The following is a 22,543-nucleotide window of genomic DNA, read 5'->3' on the forward strand; positions in this document are numbered from 1 at the left end:
TCTCAGTACAGTGACCGGAATGTGTCTGGAATCTTTCTAACGCACATTGCGGCTCAGGATGATAAGCGCTGGATTTCCAATGAGTTACAGACAATGTGGACAAACATTTTTGACAGAGTTGGATCCCTCTGCTCAGCTCTGTCCAAGTCAAATAAGGGTTCATTTTCACACAGGACATACTAACAAACACAGGAGCTTTTGCAGTCTGTGCTGCGTACTCTGTGTCTCTTAAAGTACGCGAGAGATTCCTCCAGCACTTCTTGGGACAGACAGAGAGACAATCCTGGGCTGACTCACTCACCGACTTGTCCGGGAACACGTGTCTTGAGTCCTGTGAGTGCATTAGGGGTGGACACTGGAAACCGGGAAGGGTAGCAAGAGTCATGGAGATGTAAATCAAGAGCAGCCTGTACACACCCACATAGTCCTCAAACATCTAAATGAAAACACCTGTGTGGATGTTTCATGGGTGAGCAGAGCCTTCAGAACACAAGAGACACATGTAAGTCATTTATGTTCCACGTGCACTGATTCTGTTTGATCTGAGCATAAAACTGATGTCTAAATGTCATCCTGTTGTTGCGCACAGTACTTGAAATCCCAATAGGTTTATTTTGGTTGTAAAATGTTACCGTCAGGTTTGATGTCCCTCTTTATGGAGCACGGCAAGGGGAGAGGGGGGATTATGGAGGGATAAGTAACAGAAAAGAGGGTAAAACATCTCTTCCTTCTCGGTTCTGCTTGGTTTGTTTTCACACGCAACTGCAGTAGATGCCGTGTTGGTGAGGCTCCCAGAGTGTGTGATTCAGATTTTCTTTTGTCTTCTGATACCTTGGGTACAATGAGGGGCAACGGGAGAAGCTTGACCACGAATGCACCCAGCATTAAAACCTGGTAAAAGATATCAGAGTAGGATATTATTCTGGTATGTGTTCTCTTGTTTTGTCTCATCGCTTGGTCAGGGTTAGTTTTAACAGCACCCCAGTGGTTTTAAGGGTCAGAACCACCTCTGGTTAACTTCAGCGTTAGACCAGATGTGTAGAGTTCATATAGACTTCCATGTTCAGATTTCCTCCTCCTGAAATAACTGCTTATCAAACAGAAAGTGAACTCATTTGTGTCAAAGTTATAGATTGTAGAAACTGTTAACTCATCACACACCACAGAAACCAGGTTGTCATACAGATTTCCAGTTTAATCATCACTTCTGTTTTTATTTAAGCAGATATATACCATAGCATTGTACAAGTCTGAAACCTACAGAGTTCTCCCATGCCTACCCAACCTTCTTTCCCCCTCCATGCAGTTTCAGCATCATTCACCACATCAGTTCTTTCATGTCCAGTCTGTCAGCTTGTGGGGGTGAGGGAGGGGGGTAAAGCGGCGGGGTGGGGGGAGGGAGGGGCGGAGAGAGAGAAAGGGGTTCTTCCAATAATTAAAGGTCAAGAGTCATCACCAGGCACTGTTCATATTACACTCCCAAAGAGCCAGTAGAGCTGCATATAGTCAAATCAAGCATCAACAAAAATCAATCTTCTTTACAGAGTCCTGTGCAACTCCCCGTACTCGTCACTATCCGCGAGGTATCCGACGCCTCGTTCTCCTGCAGGCTGGGTAGGAGGTAGGGGGGCTTTTTAAGGCTGGAAGCTGGTTTGTAGAGTTTCGGTGGTCTGCGGGTGGGGTCGGGTCGGCTCGCTTTCGGTGCGAGAATGGCGGCTTTGGCAAAACACTTGACCTCTGCCGATTCGGAGGACGGGAGGACGGGAGGAGGGAGGGGGGGGGGGGGGGGGGGGTAGACTGATACAGGAAGAACACAATCCTCAAGAATAAAAAATGGAATACAACAGGAAACAGTCCCCTACACACACACATACACACACACACGCACGCACACACCCCAAAAAAAAAAACTAACAAAAAAAACCCAACAAAATGGCAAACGAGCAAAAAATCAATCAAACCATACAAAGTGACATCAGGCCTTTTCAAAGTGACATCAAGTTGCTCCTTTTCACCCCCGTTCCATCCCACTGTTTTTTGGAAGTTCTCATTCATTAAGTTCCTCTTATCTCCCATGATTCTCTGTAAACCAGAAAGTAGTTGTGGCGTCTCCTCTTTGTGGCTGGTCAGCAAGGTTAGGGTCCGCTCTGATACGAGGACAGAGACAGGGTTGTGTGTGTGTGTGTGTGTGTGTGTGTGTGGGTGGGTGTGTGAGACTGTGTCCGTAATTAACTAATGGTATGGCTATAACAGGGTTAACGTCAGAGACACAGGCGATGATTTCAGCAGCATTATCAGGGAGGGGGGGGGGGGGGCTGTTCAGAGTACGACATTACAGCACATTCAGAGAAACGGAACTGCATGGCCCGGATGGACAGGTTCTGTACAGATGGCCATCTTAGAAGGAAGAAAAAAAAGAAACGAGAGAAAAAAATGAAGTTTGCTCTATACAATCACATTTCTATAGCCACGGTGAAACATTCCACCACTGAAAGCGTTTGACATCTGTTTGGATTGGGTACAGCTCGTTTCCTTGTCTGAAGCACCATTGTACAGCTACCGTAGACGTTTTTGTGGATGCGACAAAGAACACAGAACAAATAAAGCGGGTTCTGGGGGGGAGGGCGTTACATCGCGAGTGCTTGTTTCAATCAAATACACTGCCACATTTTTTTTTTCACCACATGAATTACCCAATAACCACGTGGTGGAGCCAGAAACCCAACATGGGTAAAGCGGGGGGGGGGGGGGCAGCAGGAGGGGACCCCAACCCTGGTATTGCAAACTTTCCAGTGGAGCACAGTGAGAGGAGAGAAAAGAGGGGGAGGAGGGCTTAAAAAAAAAGGCAAGGAGAGTGACACACCTCTCTTCCTTCTCTGCCTCTCAACCTCCCTTTGCTGAGGGCAAGTATGAGGAAAAGAGTATCGGAGCAAAAAGGAAACAAACACGGTCCTGGAGTGCCGACTCCTACTTATAATCCTCTCTCGTTTCTGTTCCCCCCTCTGAATGCCAGAGTGAACGGGCGAGCGAGCGAGGAGGGAGGCCGGAGGAGAACGGGGCAACGTGGAAACTGTCCTTCCCTCCTACCTCACGTCCTCCCTCCTGTCCTCCCTCTTGGGGCGGATGGGCTGCAACCCGTCGGCGGGCTGCTGGACCCAATTGTTATCGTGGAGGCCGACGCGGCAGCCCGGCGTGTCTTTGTCCGTCCGCCGGCAGCACATCCAGTAGGAGCGTCCGTAAGGCAGGTCGTGGTGGTAAGGTTTGGGATGCCAGCGGCACAGGGAAACGTCCCCGCGCTCGTATTGCCGCTTACACTGTTTGCAGGGGTCGTCCCTGTAAAGAGGGTCTTGGTTCCAGCGCGAGTCGACTGCGCGCACCCCGTACGTCTCGATCAGCGCCTTGAAGTAGTGACAGGTGCACTTGAGGGCGGCCAGGGACCGCGTGGGCAGATAGCTAAAGATGTTGACCATGATGTGGTCGGGGAGCAGCAGCATGTACTGGCGCGGTTCGAGAAGGCGCTGGATCTGGAAGCGGATCTCCAGGAAGTCGTGCGATACGTGGCGGTAGAGGCGACAGAGGGACGGGTCCGAGCAGTCGTCTGTGCCGGCCGAAGGAGAGTCCGGCCGAGCCGCCCTCTCCGCCGAGCCGACCGCCCCGGGGCCATTGTTGTTGGCACAGTCCAAAGAGCACATTCCTGACCCGCCGTCCGTGCCCTTTCCTTTCCCATCCTCCTCCACGCCTCGAGGAGGTTGAAGGAAGAAAAGTTGCCCGGGAGGAGGATCGTCTGACGAAGGGTCAGCGGAGTTGCCGACGCCGCCGGGGACGACACCCCCTCCGCCGCCGGGCATGGCGAAACACACCGTCTCTTCCTGCACATTCTCCGTGCTGTCTTTGCCGTAGAACACACACTGGTCCACCGCCCCGGTCACCACCACCTCCACGTGGAAGCCGGTCACCCTCTCCCTGCCGACGCCCACGGACTTCTTCTCCCCGCCGGAGAGCTCCTGCGACGCGTCCGGGAGACCACCGGCCGACCTGTCTGGGTGATGGTGGTCTCCGTCTGGTTTCGGCGCAGCGGTTGTGGCGGCGAACAGGAGACTGCTGGGGTCTCGCGAGGAGGGGCTGACAATTTGGTAGAGGTCGCAAGTGATTTTCTCTTTGGCCCTGGCGGCTGCCTGGTTGCCCCCCCCGCCACAGCTCATGAACATACAGCGGGACCTGCCGGCCGGCTCCAGCTGAGACCGGGGATCCAGGTTCGACACTCTGAACGCTATCCTCACCTCGCCGTGGCTGTGGCTGGGGGGCGGAGGCGGGGCTACCATGCCGGACCCCGACTCCCCTCCTCTGATGTGCTCCCTCTCTCCGTCCTTACTCGACGAGTCTGTTCCGTTTCCAGAGCCGGAGCCTGGTTGAAGCCGATTTTCCAAGTTCTGGGACTCAAAGTGTGCGATGGCTTGAGCCACCCTGCACGACTCCTGCTGCTGCTCCTCCAGCTCCTGGTCCGTCTGGATGGGAGATGTCGACCTCGGGGGTTCGTCGGAGGGATGGCTATTCGAACCGTCCGAGGCAAACACCATAGGAGTGGGGTCCGACACGGTGCCCCGGAGTAGCGTGTGGGGGGGGAGGCCCTGGTTGTGGGTGATGGTGGTCGTGGGAGGAGTTTGATGTTGGTTCCCTTGAACGGCCACGATCCCCTGAAGGGCCATGGCCGTCCTCTGCTCCACCAAAGCCACCATCTCTGCCACCGACAGCAGGTCCGTCTCATTCACTCCTCCTAGTGGTGGCTCGTCGGAGCTGCAAGGTGCGCTGGATACAGGAGTGGGGTCCCGGCTCAGGTTGGACTCCGATGGTTGCGAACGCGCCGGAGGGTCGTAGGAGGAGCATCGCCGTCGCCGCTTGGCTTTGCTGCAGTCGGTTGCCCAATTACCTTTTACCTGCAAAGAAGGAAAATCAGTCATATTAAATGTTTTAAGTCGTCCTGCAGCACTGACAAAAACATCAAAACGCTCAATTATACAGCAGATAAAAGCGTCTTCATGGAACTTAAAATGAGTTTCCAATCAGCAGCAACCTGGAAGCTCATTCCTTACCTTCATGGCGCTGGGTCTGGGCTGCCCTGCTCCACTGAACTGGTGGGCGACAAAAAAGGCGATCTTCTCCTTGGTGTTGCCCGGCTTGATGACGTACCAGGTGTCTAACAGCACGCGGCCATCCTCCATCTGGGAGCCGGAGGAGGGGGGCGAGGGAGGGGCTAGGGAAGCCGGCGGGACCTGGCTCTGCGTCAGCGAGCCGGGCGCCAGCTGGGGTTCGGGCGGGGTGTTTTCTGAACCCACGTCGTCTTCTTCCGCGTCCCCATTCTCCTCCTGCACCCCCACTATCATCCCTTCACTCCCGCTCCCATCCAGTGTTCTTCTGCCGCCCGGGGAGCGCTCGGCTTTGCAGTGCGGGGCCGACCCTGCCCCGCCACCGCCGCTGGCCCCCGGGTCCGGGCTCCGAGCCTTGTTCTGGGAGTAGGTGCCGAAGGGGCGCGGGCACCACAGGCGGATGTGGGAGAAGGTGTCTCGATCCATCAGGACGCAGAGCACCTGGGCATATCGGCATCTAGGCTGGCCAGCGAGCGCCGAGAGCCAGATGTGTCATCGTCTGCACCCCGGTCCCACGGCGCCGTCTGCGCACAAACTGAGCAGCAACTCTGGACACACAACCTGCATCAACAGGATAGTAAAGGTAAGAGAGAGAGGGGGGGCGTTATTAAAAGACCAGTCATGAGAACATCATATACGCGTTCATATCTGCAGAGCCCGTGTGCTTTGTGCTTCTTGTGACCGGTTGAGATTGAGTTTAACATTCAAAAACCAGCACTGCATACCGGACTGGAATGAACAAAACGATCGTCATCCTCATACCTGAACTAATACGAGCTAGACCCCACTTTGGACAGATTACATTTACAATTACATTTGCTACAGTATACTAAGAGCATTTATCCTGCCTATGATGCGCTCAATCAAATTAAGGGGATTCTATTTCAGGTTTGTTGTCCGAGGCAAGGTGAAAGGGAAGAAAGATGAAACAACCGGAGCACCAAATGCATTCTTCTCTCACAGCTTCAAAGAGGAGTTGCTTTCATGGGACAACACAGGGAGGAGCACCCAGACGCAAGCTAGACCCTGTTGCCGTCTCTCTCTGTCCTAAACCCTCCTGTGCCAGGAACACAACAACGAGCTTAAGGAGAGGAACAAGTCGTGACGGAGCAACATGTCAAACTCACTACTGATAACACCGCCTCCTCCCAGTTCAGCTCCACCTCATCTCAATGTCCGAAGGGTGCACACTTACAGCAAATTGCATTATTAAAAGGTTCTGTTTTTCCTATCAACTTGTAATCCATACAGCGACACTCACTTGATTTTCAGGCCATTTTAAGTGCAAACTAGGTCACTGAGATTGAGAGATGGGATAGTATAACCTACAATGAAAGGAGTCTGATGTGAATTTTTGGGTTCACCTTCTGCAGTTCTTTGGTAATGTCAATTCCCAGACTTTACTTCTAAACAATCACAATCAACCTGGTGTACGGGTACAAGCAGATTCCCCTCAGCCAAGTCATTCATCCAATACAAAATAACGCCTGTATACCTTCACACGCCATTGTGTAAGTCACAACACAATTCAAGCTATTTGTGCAGTACCTACATTACTCCGGTGAGCTACATACTGGATGTGTGCGGTCCATCCAATATCTCTTTATCAAAAAGGATTGATACATTTGTCTCTACACCTCAGGCTGATGAACTCCTTTGATTCACGCGTTGAAAATAATAGTGTCTCAGTGGATGTGTGGTGTTTTGTACTTAATGAAATGGTAAGAGAAGCGCAAAAAAACAAACACCCACACAGCGTGGAAACCCAAATCTAAATGCTTCCTCTATAATCACACGGCAACAACTCAGCTAAGAGCCGGGTGATTACGCCGTGAGAGGAGAGAGAAAAAAAGAAGCTTGCGAGCCATTTTGGTTGCCCTTTCTCTCCCGTGATCCCGTCGCTGACTCTCTTCAACCACTTTGATTCTCTACCTCGATTCCACCAGCTCATTTTTTATATTACCCCTCCCCCCCTCGACTCTATCGTGCTCTTCACCTCTTATAACAGATTGGATGGAATTATAAGAGGGGCAAAGAGAGACAGACTGTCCACAGCAATGTTCCAGTACAAAGTCTTTTACACACACACACACACACACACACCTTATCTAGCTCCTGACCATTTATTCACTTATACTAACTCTGCCTATCAACAGGAGAGATAACGCTGCCATGTTGATGCAATTAAGGTAAATGGAAGAAGAAGCTTGCTTTGAAAACCAAAACATTTGATCAAAATTTGGCGCCGTTTTAAAGGCAAAACTTCGATTAATGAGTATGAATACTTCACATTCAGTACTTCGTCCTCCACATTGTTCCTCGGTCGCTGATTAAAGTCAACACTGACATTGGCAACATGTATGTTTCGATTTATTTTCAACACTTGCAGCAAATGAAAGCCTGTGGTTTATTTTAAGCTTTTTGCATCCATGTAATCCTTCAAATCCTGTCCGAGCACAGAGGCAGCAAGCAACGCAATAATACTCAGGCAGGCATGATTAGCCACCCGGTTGTCTAAGTTTCGACATGTTTTGCGTGTGCTTGTGAAATAATAACATAATAATAAGTTGCATTCAAATACATCAATGAGGCTTTCGTGATGAACGACGTCAGCATCCACATCACATGTTTGTAATGTTCCTATAACTAAGGTCCCAAACCTACTGCAGTTATGACATGCTGTTGCACTTCCCGTTGTAGTTCAGATTCAATTCCATCTATGGTTTTGAAAGACGGCATTAATAATTATGACATGACAATGGCACAAAGTGTCAAGACAAAAACAAGACACTCTGTTAAGTCATATTAGCCTTCATTAACAGTGTCAGTAACAGCTGCCTGGAAAAAAGTTGGAGTGCAGATTCAGGTGTGTTGTCAGCAATCCCCTACGCCTACATAGTAAATAACCTTGTGTTTGGTGTGAGTGCACACACTGCTGTAAATCTCTGGAGGCTATAAGACATGGCTGAGTGACAGAACTCTACAGCTTTATACTGACAGACTGTGGCCATACTGTGTAAATAGACAGTATGTAAGTACAATCATGAAAGTCCCGCGGCGGAACGTGAAGAAGTGGAGACATCTTGTTCGTTGTCGTCTGCATGTTATGTCAACGTCAACTGCAGAACTATCAGGGCATTATTACAGACGTTTTAAATATAGTGATGCCAATTTTTGACATTATCACGCAGGCCTATCATCAAGCAATGTTAGTCACAGCAGCTTCATATCCTATGTTCTGAAATGGTTTAATTTAATTATTGAACAGGCAGCTGCTGGTAGGTACCATGTGCAGAGGGTGACATTTAAGAGGATACAGTTCAACAGAAGAGTAGACTTCTAAATAAGCTGTAATCTTACTGCAGAATTGTCTGTTTGAAATGAAAGTGAGTGAAGTGGACCAAACCATAATGACCAGCTTACTTCAGACCTCCGATAGTTCAAATGGGAGATATAATTGTATGTTAAGCCAAGAATGATGCAATTTGATATTGTTAGTCAAACGCTTGTGGACTTCTACAGGAGTGAAAATCTACCACAATACTGAAGGGAGAGAGAACTAAATCAGAAATAAAAATACTCAATATGTAAACACAAACGCTTACATGGCACCGATTCATTCAGGACTAGGATCACTATCCTACCTTCAGCACATTGCGAGTTTTAAAGGTTAACACAGTTACAACCATTGCGACACAATTTAATTCCTGCTTAACTGGCAATTTCCCTAAACAAATCAAAGGGAGTCGGGCTCGCACGCTCACAGGGCACGGACGTGTGGGACGCTGATCAGTCCTACACGAATAGCTACTAAAAAAAAGTCAATGAGGTAAACACAAAATGCATTGTCACTCCTACCAGACGCCCCATTCCCCCCCATTCCTTTTCCAATTCTTTAACAGAGCCAAACATGCAAATGGGACAGAATCAGACAAGTCACAGCTCAAGCTCTCACTGTGTGCTCTCAATGTAAGTGACTACACAGCTTCAGCAGTCCACAAAACTTTGAGTGACCCAACTGTCGGGACACCTGGGGGACTTATAGTCTAGTAGTCTACCTTTGTGTGTGTGTCTGCACATCTGTACCGTAGCATCCTCACAATGACTTTGATGCAAGTTTTGACACCACAATCACAAAGACCCTCATCAATAATACATTCTCATTAGAAGGCAGCAGGAACAATTACACACTGCCTGACGTCGAACAATGGCAATGACTTATCATTCAGCAAAGGACAGCTTTAGAGCAAGTGCACCAAGTTACTTTTACTGGCCAAACGTGAAAACATTTCAAGATGCCATCTTGAAATCAGTGCATGTATTTATTGCTAATGAATGGTCGAGTAAGTCACTTCAAACGCTGGGCTTTCCTTACTCACTAAAGAAATGCACACAGTATTAAAGTTGCTTTAACAACGAGTGTCCAAATACCTAACAAAACCTGTTACCAACAGAACACACGAACAACAACAACAGCAGCAACAGTCACCTGATCGTCAACTTTAACTTAGCAGTGCTATTTCCCGGGTTACCCACCTCAGCAAACAGTTAAAACTACGTTGTTATTGAAATGTTTAACCTCTGTAACTGATCAAATTGGCATGCGTGTGATTTGTTAACAAGTTATGTTAAAACTAATGCCAGCTAGGCCCAAACCAACCACACACACCACTTCCAGTTCGATTACAGCTAGGTAGTTAGCTTGCGTATAGTCCAGAGTGAATAGCATCATTAGCTTGCTGGCTCGCTAAATCGATAGCATAAGTTTACCTGCTTGGAGCTAGTCAGCAAGCTAACAAGGTAAACCGACCCCCCGCAGCAGCTACACGGTCACACTTTGCTAACCACTCACCTTAACAGCGTTTATCTCCACAGACAACCTTCTTGACCCACAGGACGCCGATGTCAACGAGCTACTGGTCTGTATTTCCTTCTCCCCGGACCAGTTTCTTGAGATACGACTTAAACACCGACGACACGAGTGGAACTATCCGCGTCCACGTAGCCCAAGCTAGCACACTCGTAAAGCTAACGTCGAGGTTAGCCACCAGCTACTTCATATTAACAACCTTGTATATCAATAGCTACTGTCGAGGTTCGTGTGCGTGTCACTTCCCTAAACACAACGCGGTGGACTGTCCGCCTGGTCGCGACCCTCAGTAGCCCCTCTCTTGTTATCTATAGAGAAGTGGACACGAGCTTTTTACGGTATGTACTCGTCGGGATACCAAAATAATCAGTGTCAGGATGGTAAGAGGAGGAAGGCCATCTTGTTGACAAGCAGCTGCATAAGGCCCGCAGCCAATAGCAGAGCAGAGTCGGTGGTATGCCCATATATGGCTCCTGAACGACCCCCCCCCCCTAACACGCACGCGCGCTCACACACATATACACCTCTCTCTTTAGCTCACGCGCACTCGCACCATGCAGTGTTGTGTACAGTAGCAACACTAAATTATAATAAACACTAAACAAACTAAACTTGGCCCATTGTCCATTTGTAATGTCCCACAGTGACAAAGATAAGGTGGAGAAGTTATGAGCCACACTCTCTCCTCTATGAGTGTTTGTGAATTTAAAACATGTATTGGAATGCCATATCTGTGTGTGAGTGAGATAGTATTTTTTTTTTAAATGTCAACACTCCACAGAAATAAAATTAAGTTGTAATTTCACACATTCCTTTTTCTCTATCTCACACATGCAACAGGTGTATATTGTATATATTGTTTCTTGTGTGTATTTATTTTGTATTTCTTCTGCTGTACCTCTGCTACTGTGATGACTGAATTTCTCATCCATGAGATCAACAAACGTCCTATCCAGTAATATCCATTCTGAATAAAATGTATTAATTGAATATGTGAACACAATTGCTGTTATTTCTACCGTCTGTCCTGGTTTTGGAATTGTCTTGAGCATAATTATAACTCACTTAAACAAAGGGACACATCTGTATCATGATTAATTTCTCAATAAAAGCAGCAGGCATCTTTATTGTTCACTTTGGCTGCTATAGTCACTTAATAGCCTGACATAAAAACAATGCAATCAGCCTGTGTGAAGATAAGAATGTCCACATAATTGGGACTCTTTGTGTTCCACAATATGAGATGTCAGAGCTATAGTTTATGGATTTAATCTCTATCATCAACCCGTCTCTTAGCATGCTCCCGAGCATTGTCTCCCATGCTCCTATTTGTGGAGGTCCAGAAAAGGACATCCACTCACTGTGCCACACTGATTGCTCTGATTGGCCAGCTGACAAGAGGGACTCTTGATCACAACAACACCAAAAAAAAAAAAAAAAAGATTGCTGGACAACCAGGCTCCTGTTGCAGCTCTGTGGGTGTGACCTCCTTTAATGTTTTATGTGGTACACTGCCTGTATGTCTTTGATTAAAAAAAGAGACATTCAAATAATAATATAAATAAAAGCAATCCCAAAAATAAAATCATGAATTCGAAAGCCTTTTCAAATTAGCTAATTATCTTGTAAAACACTTACAACAAATAATGGATAAAACAAATTGTTCTGGCATCCAAATAATGTCACAATTCAACTGTTTCGGTGCTTTCTTTACGAGTCCCTGAAAGGGCCAAGCGCTATGTTTGATGAGTGACCATTGCATTTACAACACCCATGTAGCAAGGACAAAGAGTGTGTTGCGAAATCAATTAATCTAATTATATTCAATTTTGTCTATAGTATACCGATATCATATTATAGTGACTTTTACAAGTGTAAGATAACAGTATATTCATAGTATAATCGTCTTTCGGGTATAGTAATGATAAGAACAAATACAACAGAATAGCTGCACCTGCACTGCCCCCCTCTGGTAAATGGAGTGTTCTTCTCTGTTTGTGTACTGAGATGAACCTGTCTGAATATTCTTTCGATTAACTTTAATTTATTGAGTTCTGACATTTAAATCGAAATATTTAATTCTGACACAAATGTCCACATTGGGGAAAAACGTTCTGCATTCTGAGAAAAAATCTCAGACATTTATATATATATTTTGAAAGTGAGTAGATATATATATTTTCAAACCAGATAATTAATACATTAGATTAATCTTTTATCCAGAACACACAATAATCTCACAACAAATATGTAATGTAATCAGTGATTAAAGTCTAAAGGTTTTTAAATCAGACTGCTTCAAGAAATATTTTCCACAAAAAATAAATACAAATGATATTAAATTGTAATTCGTAGTAACGTTTTCACTCGTTTTCTGAGTGAAAACTTTAATTTAATCACCAGCTGCTCATAAAGTTTTTCATTTATTTATTTATTTATGTAGTGATTGTTGCTAGACCACCAGTAGCGCTCTTCTCCGGAATGACCCCTTTGATCCCGCCTCTTTTCTATCTTCGGCCCATGATTGGAGGCGGATCACGTCAGTCAACTTTTTACTTCCGGGTACTTCATGTGTTGCAAAACAGATTGAACACCATTCACACGGGCTGTAGCAGAGGACAGTGTGTGAACAGCCTGGAAAATACGGCGTTGCATAAAGTAAGTCTCTTCATTTGTCATCAGCGTAATGTCATCCTAGTCTCATCCGCGGAAGAATACCTTCATATTCCAATTGTTGGAGTAGGAACTTCAAAAAGGGCCACTACGTTGTAAAGCATGGCTAATTCTACCTTAACTAAGACCCCGAAGTAAGCTAGTTAAAGACAGATTTATATATTTGATAGTTTTTAAATTCCCTCCTCTTTAATCTGCGTCTTCACTGTTCACTGAGGGCACGTGTTTTAGGCACATAAAGCGTGACGTTACGTGACTTCGCGTCAAGGTTGAACTCCCGTCTTTGGTGAAGCACACAAGACTTTGTTTGTCCCAGCAATCTTTTGATTGACCCATCCCTGGATGATCAACGTTAAATAGAAAACGCTTGTATTCATGTTCCTCCCAAAAGTGAGGTGGGCGTGTCTATTACTTTAACTCTTTCTGAACAGCATATGCACTTAATATCACCCTCTCTCCTCCTCCTGTCTGTGCCACAGTGATGGCCTCAGAGATCATGCAGGTGCTGCGTGGGGCAGGTAAAGTGGGCTCTGCTCTGCTCAACACCCAGGGGGAACAGCTTCGTCTGATGGCTTGTAACACCACACTGGGTGCAGGGGCCAAAGCTGCCCAGGAGGCAGTGGAAGGACTGGTGTGCAGCATAATGGGAGACAGCAATGTGGTGAGGATTTACACACACACACACACACACACACACGTGTATGTAGATTTGAGCAATATACTCAATATTAGAAGCTAGTTCCTTCTTCAATCTCTTATGATATGCGAACTGTCTGTAAAAACAATGGCGGTTTCTGTAGCAAAAGTCCGTGCAGGAGGATGTGTTTCCTGATGCGGAGGGCTGGGATGACATGGACACTGATGAAGAATCCAAATGGGCCATGGGCTCCGAGTTCCCCCATGATGCTGTAGAGCAAACGCAGACAGGAGCTGGAGCTGCAAGAGAGATGCCAACAGGTCAAATCACGCTCTTATACGTATCAACAGGAGTCAAAATACATACACAACATTACAAAAGATTGAGAATTGTCTTAAACTTATATTGGTACCTTTTACATTTTGTGTCTTACAGTCTCATAATCGAAGGGTTGTCTATTTATAAAAACCTAAACGGCAAGAAAAGTTGTGATAGTGTGTAAAGTGCAAATAACAACAAAGCAGTGATTTGAAAATTCTCTTTAACCTGAACTTAATTGAAATTGGCACGAATACAAAATAATATATTTTTTAAGGGATCAGCTTTATTGTTTTTTTGCAAATATACTCTCATTCTAAATGAGATGGCTGCAACACATTAAAAAATAGTTGGGACAGGGGCATGTTTGGGTTCTGTCAGCGTTTGTTTTAACAACACTCGGCAAGATTTGGAACTGAGTGGACATTTGACTCATTTTTGCTTAATATAAGACTTCAGCTGCTCAACAGTTTTGGGGTCTCCACTGTATTTTACACTTCCTTATGCGCCACATGTTTTCAGAGGGAGACAGGTCTGGCCAACACACTCTTTTACTGTGACATGACGTTTATTGATTCATAAAACAATCTGAAAGTTTGACTCATCAGACCACAATACAAGTTTCCCCTGTGCGTCCGTCTGCTGATTGCACTGTAGGCCTCACCCACGTAAAGGCATGTAGCTTTGTGGTAGTGTCATAAAAAGGTGTTTTAGATAATATTTAACATTTGTATCAAGTGAAATTTCTGTGTTGATAACTTTATGCTTTATCCTCTTTGTACCACAGGAGTGCCCCCTGCCTCCGGGGCAGTTCCTGGGGGTGCAGGCTGGCCAGGGCAGGGCGCTCGCTTCTTCCACATGACCCCTGGCCTCTACCATCACTACCAGGCTAGGTTTGTCCATGACACAGTTGTAGCCAGACTCTCACCAGAAGACATCAAGAAGGCCAGGGAGGCTAAGAAGGCCAGTGTCAAACCCGTCCGACAGAAGGTTGGTTTCTTAAGCTTAGTTGATCTAATGGGTCTTTGTTAGATAGATGATGCTGTTCAGAGCTGGAATGCACCACCAGGACTGATTTTTATGTTTTATGTTTTTCTGGTTTGAGTCACATTCATGATTGGAGTATTAACAGAATACTTTGTTTAGATGCAATGTCATAATGTCTCGTAAACGGGTAATAGAAAGCTGTTAACTGTCATGAATATATTAATCCAGGAATTATAATACACATAATTTTGCAGGATGTCATGGATGAAATGTAGGGAACTCACCCTCCACATGTTCTGTGCATACACCCAAACAAATGTTTAGGCATATGTTGACATTCTATATGAAATAACTTCAGTTCTGTCTTTCCTCAGCTGAGTGAGCGTGCCAAAGAGAGGAAGGTGCCTGCTACAAGAATCAGCAGGCTGGTTAACTTTGGAGGTAATTGAGATGTACTTTGTGTATTTGATGTATACGTTGCGTGCCAAACACACAACTTGCAGTCTGCTTGACAGACACTTCATAGCTCTAGTACATGCACCTTTGAGCTTATTGACTTCCCTCATTATTTATCAAGGATTAATGCTTCAAGACCATCTTTCATATGTAACAGGTGAACAAATTGTATAAATTATGCATAGTGGACCTCTTATACACGTCTATCAAAATGTCTTCATTAACTAGGGTTGCATCATCTAGAAGGTGTATCCAGGTGTATAACAACCCTAGTATGATCAACATTGTGCTGTGAGCCGTGTTGTCATTGCACCTTGTAACTTAGTTGTTGCTCCATGGTGTAGCACCTCATGTCTGAAATGTTGATGAATTTGAATGAAAAGTGCTTATAGCTTTATACTGTATGTTTTCATCAAAATGAATACCATTAAGAAGTAATATGAATATAAACTCTATTAAATCTCTGTGGTTATATTGAATATGTAACAATTTACGTTTCTTGGCCGTTATCTTACATTGTGATGGATGTGGTTTAAGCCCCTAAAACAGCATTTGGCACTCACAGCGAGGGAAGCAACAGTATTAAACCATTGTCTTCCTAAAACATCCCCTGATTATCCCTGAATTTAATATCACTTGTGTCTGTGCTTGTCTCCGCAGGATTGGCAGTCGGGCTGGGTATCGGTGCCATAACAGAAGTGGCAAAACAGTCACTGGGCGGGAAACGGAAAGGAGGTAAAGAACTCACACACTCCTGCCCTCTGATGGGCCTTCATCCTATCCTACCGCACAAAGTGGCTTTTGGTGCAGTGCATGCTTGGCAGATCCAGCAGACAGATGGTCATTGGGGCAGCCCTGGAGATGCCTCTAATATGTCAGCATCTGCCAGGCACAGGGCCGGCATTAAATCAAACCTGTTAACAAGCCTCTTTACAGGAGCGTTATCAAAGGAATACATATTAAGTGCTCAGGGTTTAATGGTTCACCGATGCCTTTCTACACGTGGCTCGTTCAAACCTTAAGACGCTGCAATTAGGGCGTGATGGCTATAGCATGGGATTCCCTTTGTTGATATTGTGTAATGCTGTATATGCTGTTGTACTCTTCAATATTTTCTGCTTCGCATCATCAGTAGTGACTCTCGTGTGTGTTTCATAGACAGTGCCCTGTTAGACTCTCCACTCCTGTCAGAGGCCAACGCTGAGAGAATAGTCAACACACTCTGTAAGGTCCGTGGGGCCGCACTCAAGATCGGACAGATGCTCAGTATTCAAGGTACGCACGTAGCAATGATTAACATGGATTCTTTCTCATCAGTGAAAATGTTCATCTAACAACACACACCATTCTCTCTCCCCTCAGACAATTCCTTCATCAACCCACAACTGCAGAAGATCTTTGAAAGGGTTCGGCAGAGTGCAGACTTCATGCCCACCTGGCAAATGAATGTAAACACAAATGAAGATGGTTTTGTTCTGTAAAGTTCGATTTTGTGTGTTGATGTAAACTTTCCTAGTTCATTTAGTAGATTTGGGTCCAGATTACTAAGCGTGACGCACATTATCGTCCAGGCTGTGCATTTCTGGACTGCCGCATGTGTTCAGTTTAGTAGGGTATCTACTAAAACTGATTATGTAAATGAACACAGCAAGTTCATTTGAATGCACTGCCGCTATCCAAGACTCTTCCTGCATCTGTCAGGAAAGCATTTTAAAGGGGCCACTCGGTATGATAAAGCGCAACATTTGATGCAGCACAGCGTTCAGCACCAGGGACAGCGCATTTGAAAACGTGACCTGTGAGATCCTGGCTAATGTAGCCAGGAAATGCAGCAAGTAAATCTAGATACAATTACCTTTGCCGCAACAGTGACCAGCCATGATAAATCAGCCATAGCGAGTTTTATGTACACATTTACATTCTTGTCTCTATGCGGCCTCACACCAGCACACCCTCAAATTCTCTGGATGCAGCTTTTCTCTCATTTTACCAACCCAAATCCCCGGTGCGGCACATTAGTGAATATGGACAGTATTTGTCTCCTGACCGTCCGTAAAAGCTGCGCAAAACCCTTAGTGACCCTTGATGTACGTGTGTTTATGTATGTAGAAAGTTCTAGAGGCAGACTTGGGGCCATGCTGGAGAGAGAAGATGTCTTCCTTTGAAGACAAACCGTTTGCTGCAGCTTCCATAGGCCAGGTGCATCATGGGGTCTTAAAAGACGGTAGAGAAATTGCCCTGAAGATCCAGGTAAGACGCACATTACTCTCTCTGTGTCTTGTTCTTGTTACGCTCTCTGCATCTATTTGACCACGTGTTATTCTCATTTTCATCCCAGTACCCAGGAGTGGCAGAGAGCATCCACAGTGACATTAATAACCTAATGTCAGTGCTGAAAATGAGTGTGATCCTGCCAGAAGGTAACAAATGCCTGAGTGTTGCAGCTTTTGTCCATCCAAGACTTCTGTTCAAAGGAAAATTACTCCGAGACAATTGCTCAAATGATTTATAGGTCAAAGACACTCTGTACATCCAGCTCTAGCAGGCTCCGGCACTTTATTTGATTTATTGTTGGTGCATGAATTCTCTATTCTGTGCCATTAATGATCTGTTTCCCTGCTTCACATTCCTTAGATTGAGAGCTCTTGCAATTTCGATGCACCTGCTCATAAATACTCCACATCATTAAGCAGACAGATGTGAAATTACTGTGATATCTGTATGTTGACTTGAGCTGCAGCACAAATTGTAGGCGGCAGTGAAGAATTTATATGTTCAACAATGCTGAAATGACTTCTTTTTAGGGTTACGTTATTATGTGTACGTTATGGCCATAAAAGCACCACCTGCCCTATAGAAAAGGGGCACCTACAGATTGTTCTCCCATTGTTGGTGCTTTTATGATCGTCACACTCGTGATAATGCAGAACTGCTGCCTTCCATTGCAGCATTTTCACTGCTCCAGATGAGCCCATAGGGGGCACTGCAGTCAAACACTAAGACCAGGCGACACAACTTGATGCTGTTTGACAATGAGAACATCTGTCATCTATCATTCATGGATGATGTTAATTGTTTACTTGTTTCTCTTCTAATTCTGTCCAATTGAGCCAAAATGTATAGGTATTTGCTATTACTGGACATACTTGGAACATAAATTCTGATGATCAAACATGACCTTTGAAGCCTTTGTTCCATAAATACAGGCTCGTATTCATCGTGTTAATTTTGCTCTGTAACATAAACGGACAGAAATGGTGTTGTGTTTGAAGATCGCAGAGAGTCTGTGTTTTCTCTGCATTTCCTTGCCAAGTTCTGCACTATTTTCCTTTTTACGCAGGGCTGTTTGCCGACAGCAGCTTAGAGGTTCTTCAGAGGGAGCTTGCATGGGAGTGCGACTATAAGAGGGAAGCTGTGAGTGCCAAGAAATTCAGGTAGGTTGATGTGGAGCACAGAGCCCTAATCCCACCCACTGCCAAGAGCCGCTGGCTAGTCGTAACGCATCATTTCACTGTGCAGAATAGAAGCCAAGGCAAGTTTCAGGATGCTTGCGCTGTAATTGAGAGTTCTCAGAAAAGTGCTTACTGTTGGTCCAACTATAGTGTTCCTCTCTGCCCTTGAACCGTTTTCTAAATGTCATCGGTTATATCAAATAATGTCGATCCAACACAAAATAGATGCACATAAACAGGTTTAAAGAATATTGGAGACAGCCTCAGTATCACATTGATTTTGCATTACAATCATTTTCACTCGTCGCAAAATAACTTTTCTGTTTTGGCCCCAGGTCATTGATAGAAGGAGATGAGTTCTTTCAAGTCCCTGAGGTGGTTGATGAGTTGTCAGGACACAGAGTGTTGGCCATGGATCTGGTGCAGGGGGTCCCTCTGGATCGCTGCGTAGACCTTGACCAGGAGACCAGGAACCAGGTATGAGATTTGACTGACAACTCATCTGTCTTACCGTGCCAATTCTAATAACGAGCATAACTGTAACACAAACCTCTTTTCTCTCCTCCAGATCTGTTTCAACATCCTTGAGTTGTGTCTCAGGGAGCTGTTTGAGTTCAGGTTCATGCAGACGGATCCCAATTGGTCCAACTTCTTCTACAACGCAGACACCAACAAGGTGGAAAGGACTTATTTGGCAAATGCTTCAACCATGGATCCGCTTATATATTTGTGTGTGTGTGTGTGAGAGAGAGAGACACCATATTCTCCTACCAACCTCTCTTAACTTGCCTCCAGGTTATTCTGTTGGACTTTGGAGCATGCAGAAGCTACGCAGAGTCTTTCACAGATGACTACATAGAGGTACAAAGACACCGGAAATTACAACACCCTAAACAGCAGTACATTATTTCTGAAATGAGATTTTTATAAATCATTTACTACCTGTCTTTTGTAAAATATAGCTATAGATTTCATACAATGATAACTGTTGCATATATGGCATACATGTCCGTTGTAGCTGTTGCAATTATCTGGTGCATGGATCAGATAATATATTATTACTGGGCTATTATATATGGTACTATATTATTCCTCCCACATGGTTGAATCACCAGGTTGAATACCCAGGCACAAACCCTGTGAATGTGTGTGTGTGTTAAGGTGGTGCATGCAGCTTCAGTGGGTGATCGAGCCACTGTTCTTTCCAAATCGAAGGACCTAAAGTTTCTGACGGGCTTTGAAGCCAAGGTAAGCTATTTTAGTCTGTGCTTACACTGCACTCATGTATTTTTGATATGGCTTCCTCTTCTGTCTCTTCTCTTCTCTCTTTATTTCTCTCTCTCTCTATGTCAGTCTCACTTCCTGTGCTCATTGCTGTTTCCACACAGCTGCAGTGCAGTACTCCCTCATTTATTTCTGTCTTTGCCAAGGAAGTGATGTCTTCAATGTGTGTGTTTGAGTTGATTCAGTGTTGACCACTGTTACTTTTCCATTGTAATATTTAATGAAATGGAAATGGAAAGCAGCAATGGCAATATTATGGGAAGCAACTGTAATCTATAAAGAAGTTATTCAGTATAAAGTTTCAACCCCCCCTCCCCCAGGCTTTTAAGGATGCCCATGTAGAGGCAGTAATGATCCTGGGTGAAGCCTTTGCCTGCCAGGAGCCGTTTGACTTCGGCGCCCAGAGCACGACCCAGCGCATCCAGGACCTCGTCCCCATCATGCTCCGCCACCGCCTCACCCCTCCACCTGAGGAAACTTACTCTCTCCACCGCAAGATGGCCGGCTCCTTCCTCATCTGCTCTAAACTGAAGGCGCGCATACCGTGCAGGGACATGTTCCTGGAAATATACAACGCCTACAACCAGAGGAGGCAAGCGACACAGGCTGCTCAATCCCATGCGTAAAGGCTCGTGCACAAGTGCTTCAATGTCCCCGCATTTACAACTATTCCAACACTTTTTGAGAGAGACCTGTCTGGACTGAAATGATGAGGAACTTGAATCCCATAATGGGTGTTCAGGATCAAGATGTGCAAGAACCAAAAAGACAGCAGATAGTGGGTGTGAAGAGATAACTGATACTACAGATGTGCTCTGTGAGGACCATAGCTACTCTTGACTTTCTCTGCCTTCATCCTTTCAGTGCTACCAGTCACTGATTGCAGCTTTTTGTCCCATCAGGGCTTGAATAAGCATTAAGACGCAGACAAACAGATATTCTGAACATCTCTCATGGCATAGTTGAATTTCTATGACACCGATCATGTTTTAAGAAATATGTGTAGAAGCTCACAATATTATGTCACTAAGTCAATCTGTATGGGAAAGAAAAACTTCATTTATTTAATTGGTTTTGGGGTGTTTTGTTTTTTGATCAGATTTTAAATTTATTTCTTGTCACCATCACTTTATGGCCTGTGCATATTGATTTTGTTGACTTGTTTTATTCCAGTGTGGGTATTAATTCATGCTGATCACTCATGACTCTCAGTGCAAGGTTCGCCATATTGCCATGGCGATCAATATCCTCTGTGTAAACGTGTGAACTGACAAGACTAGATACATTGTTTCTTAGTCACTTTGCTTGCTGCCATCCCTTGGATAATAACTTTGTATTATACTGTAAACATCATACAAAACTTCATCAAACTCCATAAGAAAGACCTAATAGCAAATTCATAACTAACATTTCCATTTGATAGAGATATTTACTGTAACTGAACAAAGCAGCTGTGATTTTTTAATGAAATAAAATGTGGGAAATAACTTATATTTATCACAAAGTGGAATTTGTTGGCAAATGTCAAACCGAGGCCGTACACCAAAGATTCCTTTCACTCTATATTGATCTTTCTATTCCAGTTTTAGACCTCTTTGGGGAAAGGTCATCGACTTGAGGCTATATTTGATTTCTTTGTGTTCTTGTATTGACCATGGTGCAACAGTGTTAGCTCACTGACTTCGGGTAACTGCTTCTACTTTTTGCAGGAACTATTTTTGTGTCAGGGCCCTGCTGTCCATTTTGCCTTCGGTCAAGCTGTTATGACATTACAGGATGTCTGTAGGCTGCTCTCCAAACGTCACACACACACACACACACACACACACACACACACACACACACACACACACACACACACACACACACACACACACACACACACACACACACACACACACACACACACACACACACACACACACACACACACACACACACACACACACACACACACTGGCTCCTGAAATATGACGCTTCACTTAGATCATACAAACCTAATAGACAGAAATCTAGCCCTTGACCGTATCACAATCAGTACGTGCCGTAAATGTCTCGCACCTGAGTCCTGCCACACCCTGTTCAGTACAGCTGTTGGGCAGTTTGGCTCCTAAACATCAAAACCACAGTTTTAGGGAATAAGCCACAGTTAATGACTCCAGCACATGTCGAGAGAAGAAAAAGCACATTCTTCTCTTGTAGTTTCACGCAACAGTAAGTTGGACTGTTCCTCTGCTTGTAAGAAGCAGCTGGTTTCATTTTTATACGAGCCAAAAGGTTTCTTTGGCCCCAGTCTCAGACCTTTCATTAGGGTCCACACAGGACTGGCGAGTGGTGACTTCTATTCCTACCATTTCATTAAAAGGCATGGAAAATATGATGCCTGTCAAGATGCACCGTCTGTGCGAACATCTTGTTTCTGGAGAGGAAAAACATTCAACATGAGGCGCTGTATTCTTATTTTGGGCATTGCAGAGGGAAAAGTCATGTTTTTACAGTTTAGCTGGGACCTCAATGTGAACATAAAGGGATGGTTGACAGCCCTCTCTGCCTGCCGGGCTGTTAGCATTTTTATAAGGTTCACTCAGCTGGATGCATGATTGCAACTTTACAGTCAGTTTTCTAGGTTTGTGATCACAAGGATTCTCTGGTGTGGCAGTCTGGCTTAATGTTACTGGGACCATATTTTCTTTTAAGGCACTTTGATTTGAATTACATTACC

General features: G+C 45.1%; 2 protein-coding genes across 2 annotated transcripts; one reads left to right on the forward strand and one right to left on the reverse strand.

Annotated features, from left to right (window-relative positions):
- Positions 1–1,185: 1,185 nt before the first annotated feature.
- On the reverse strand, positions 1,186–10,416 carry fbxo46 (F-box protein 46). The gene is made up of 3 exons (XM_076143917.1): positions 9,997–10,416; positions 5,091–5,705; positions 1,186–4,934 (listed from the first exon to the last, which is right to left on the reverse strand). Exons 2-3 carry the CDS (start codon positions 5,568–5,570, stop codon positions 3,084–3,086), a joined length of 2,331 nt encoding a protein of 776 aa, XP_076000032.1. The 5' UTR covers positions 5,571–5,705; positions 9,997–10,416; the 3' UTR covers positions 1,186–3,083.
- Positions 10,417–12,580: 2,164 nt separating this feature from the next.
- coq8b (coenzyme Q8B) lies at positions 12,581–21,312 on the forward strand. The gene is made up of 16 exons (XM_076143918.1): positions 12,581–12,672; positions 13,167–13,348; positions 13,488–13,644; positions 14,430–14,632; positions 15,004–15,070; positions 15,746–15,820; positions 16,244–16,360; positions 16,448–16,533; positions 17,195–17,335; positions 17,424–17,505; positions 18,426–18,519; positions 18,873–19,014; positions 19,106–19,213; positions 19,333–19,398; positions 19,699–19,785; positions 20,142–21,312. Coding segments are annotated over exons 1-16 (1,914 nt in total). The 5' UTR covers positions 12,581–12,671; the 3' UTR covers positions 20,448–21,312.
- The last annotated feature ends 1,231 nt before the right edge of the window (positions 21,313–22,543 follow it).

This window comes from Genypterus blacodes, unplaced genomic scaffold (genome assembly GCF_046128005.1).
Source record: "Genypterus blacodes isolate CSIRO-AG114 ecotype Tasmania unplaced genomic scaffold, CSIRO-AGI_Gbla_v1 ptg000003l_1, whole genome shotgun sequence".
NCBI classification, from domain to species: domain Eukaryota; kingdom Metazoa; phylum Chordata; class Actinopteri; order Ophidiiformes; family Ophidiidae; genus Genypterus; species Genypterus blacodes.

Coding starts and splice junctions, on each gene's coding strand:
- coq8b (XM_076143918.1), top strand. Junction 13,349..13,487: donor TAATGGGAGACAGCAATGTG/GTGAGGATTTAC, acceptor CGGTTTCTGTAG/CAAAAGTCCGTGCAGGAGGA. Junction 19,214..19,332: donor ACAACGCAGACACCAACAAG/GTGGAAAGGACT, acceptor ACTTGCCTCCAG/GTTATTCTGTTGGACTTTGG.
- fbxo46 (XM_076143917.1), bottom strand. CDS start 5,570: ATGGATCGAGACACCTTCTCCCACATCCGCCTGTGGTGCCCGCGCCCC. Junction 4,935..5,090: donor CCAGACCCAGCGCCATGAAG/GTAAGGAATGAG, acceptor CCTTCTTTGCAG/GTAAAAGGTAATTGGGCAAC.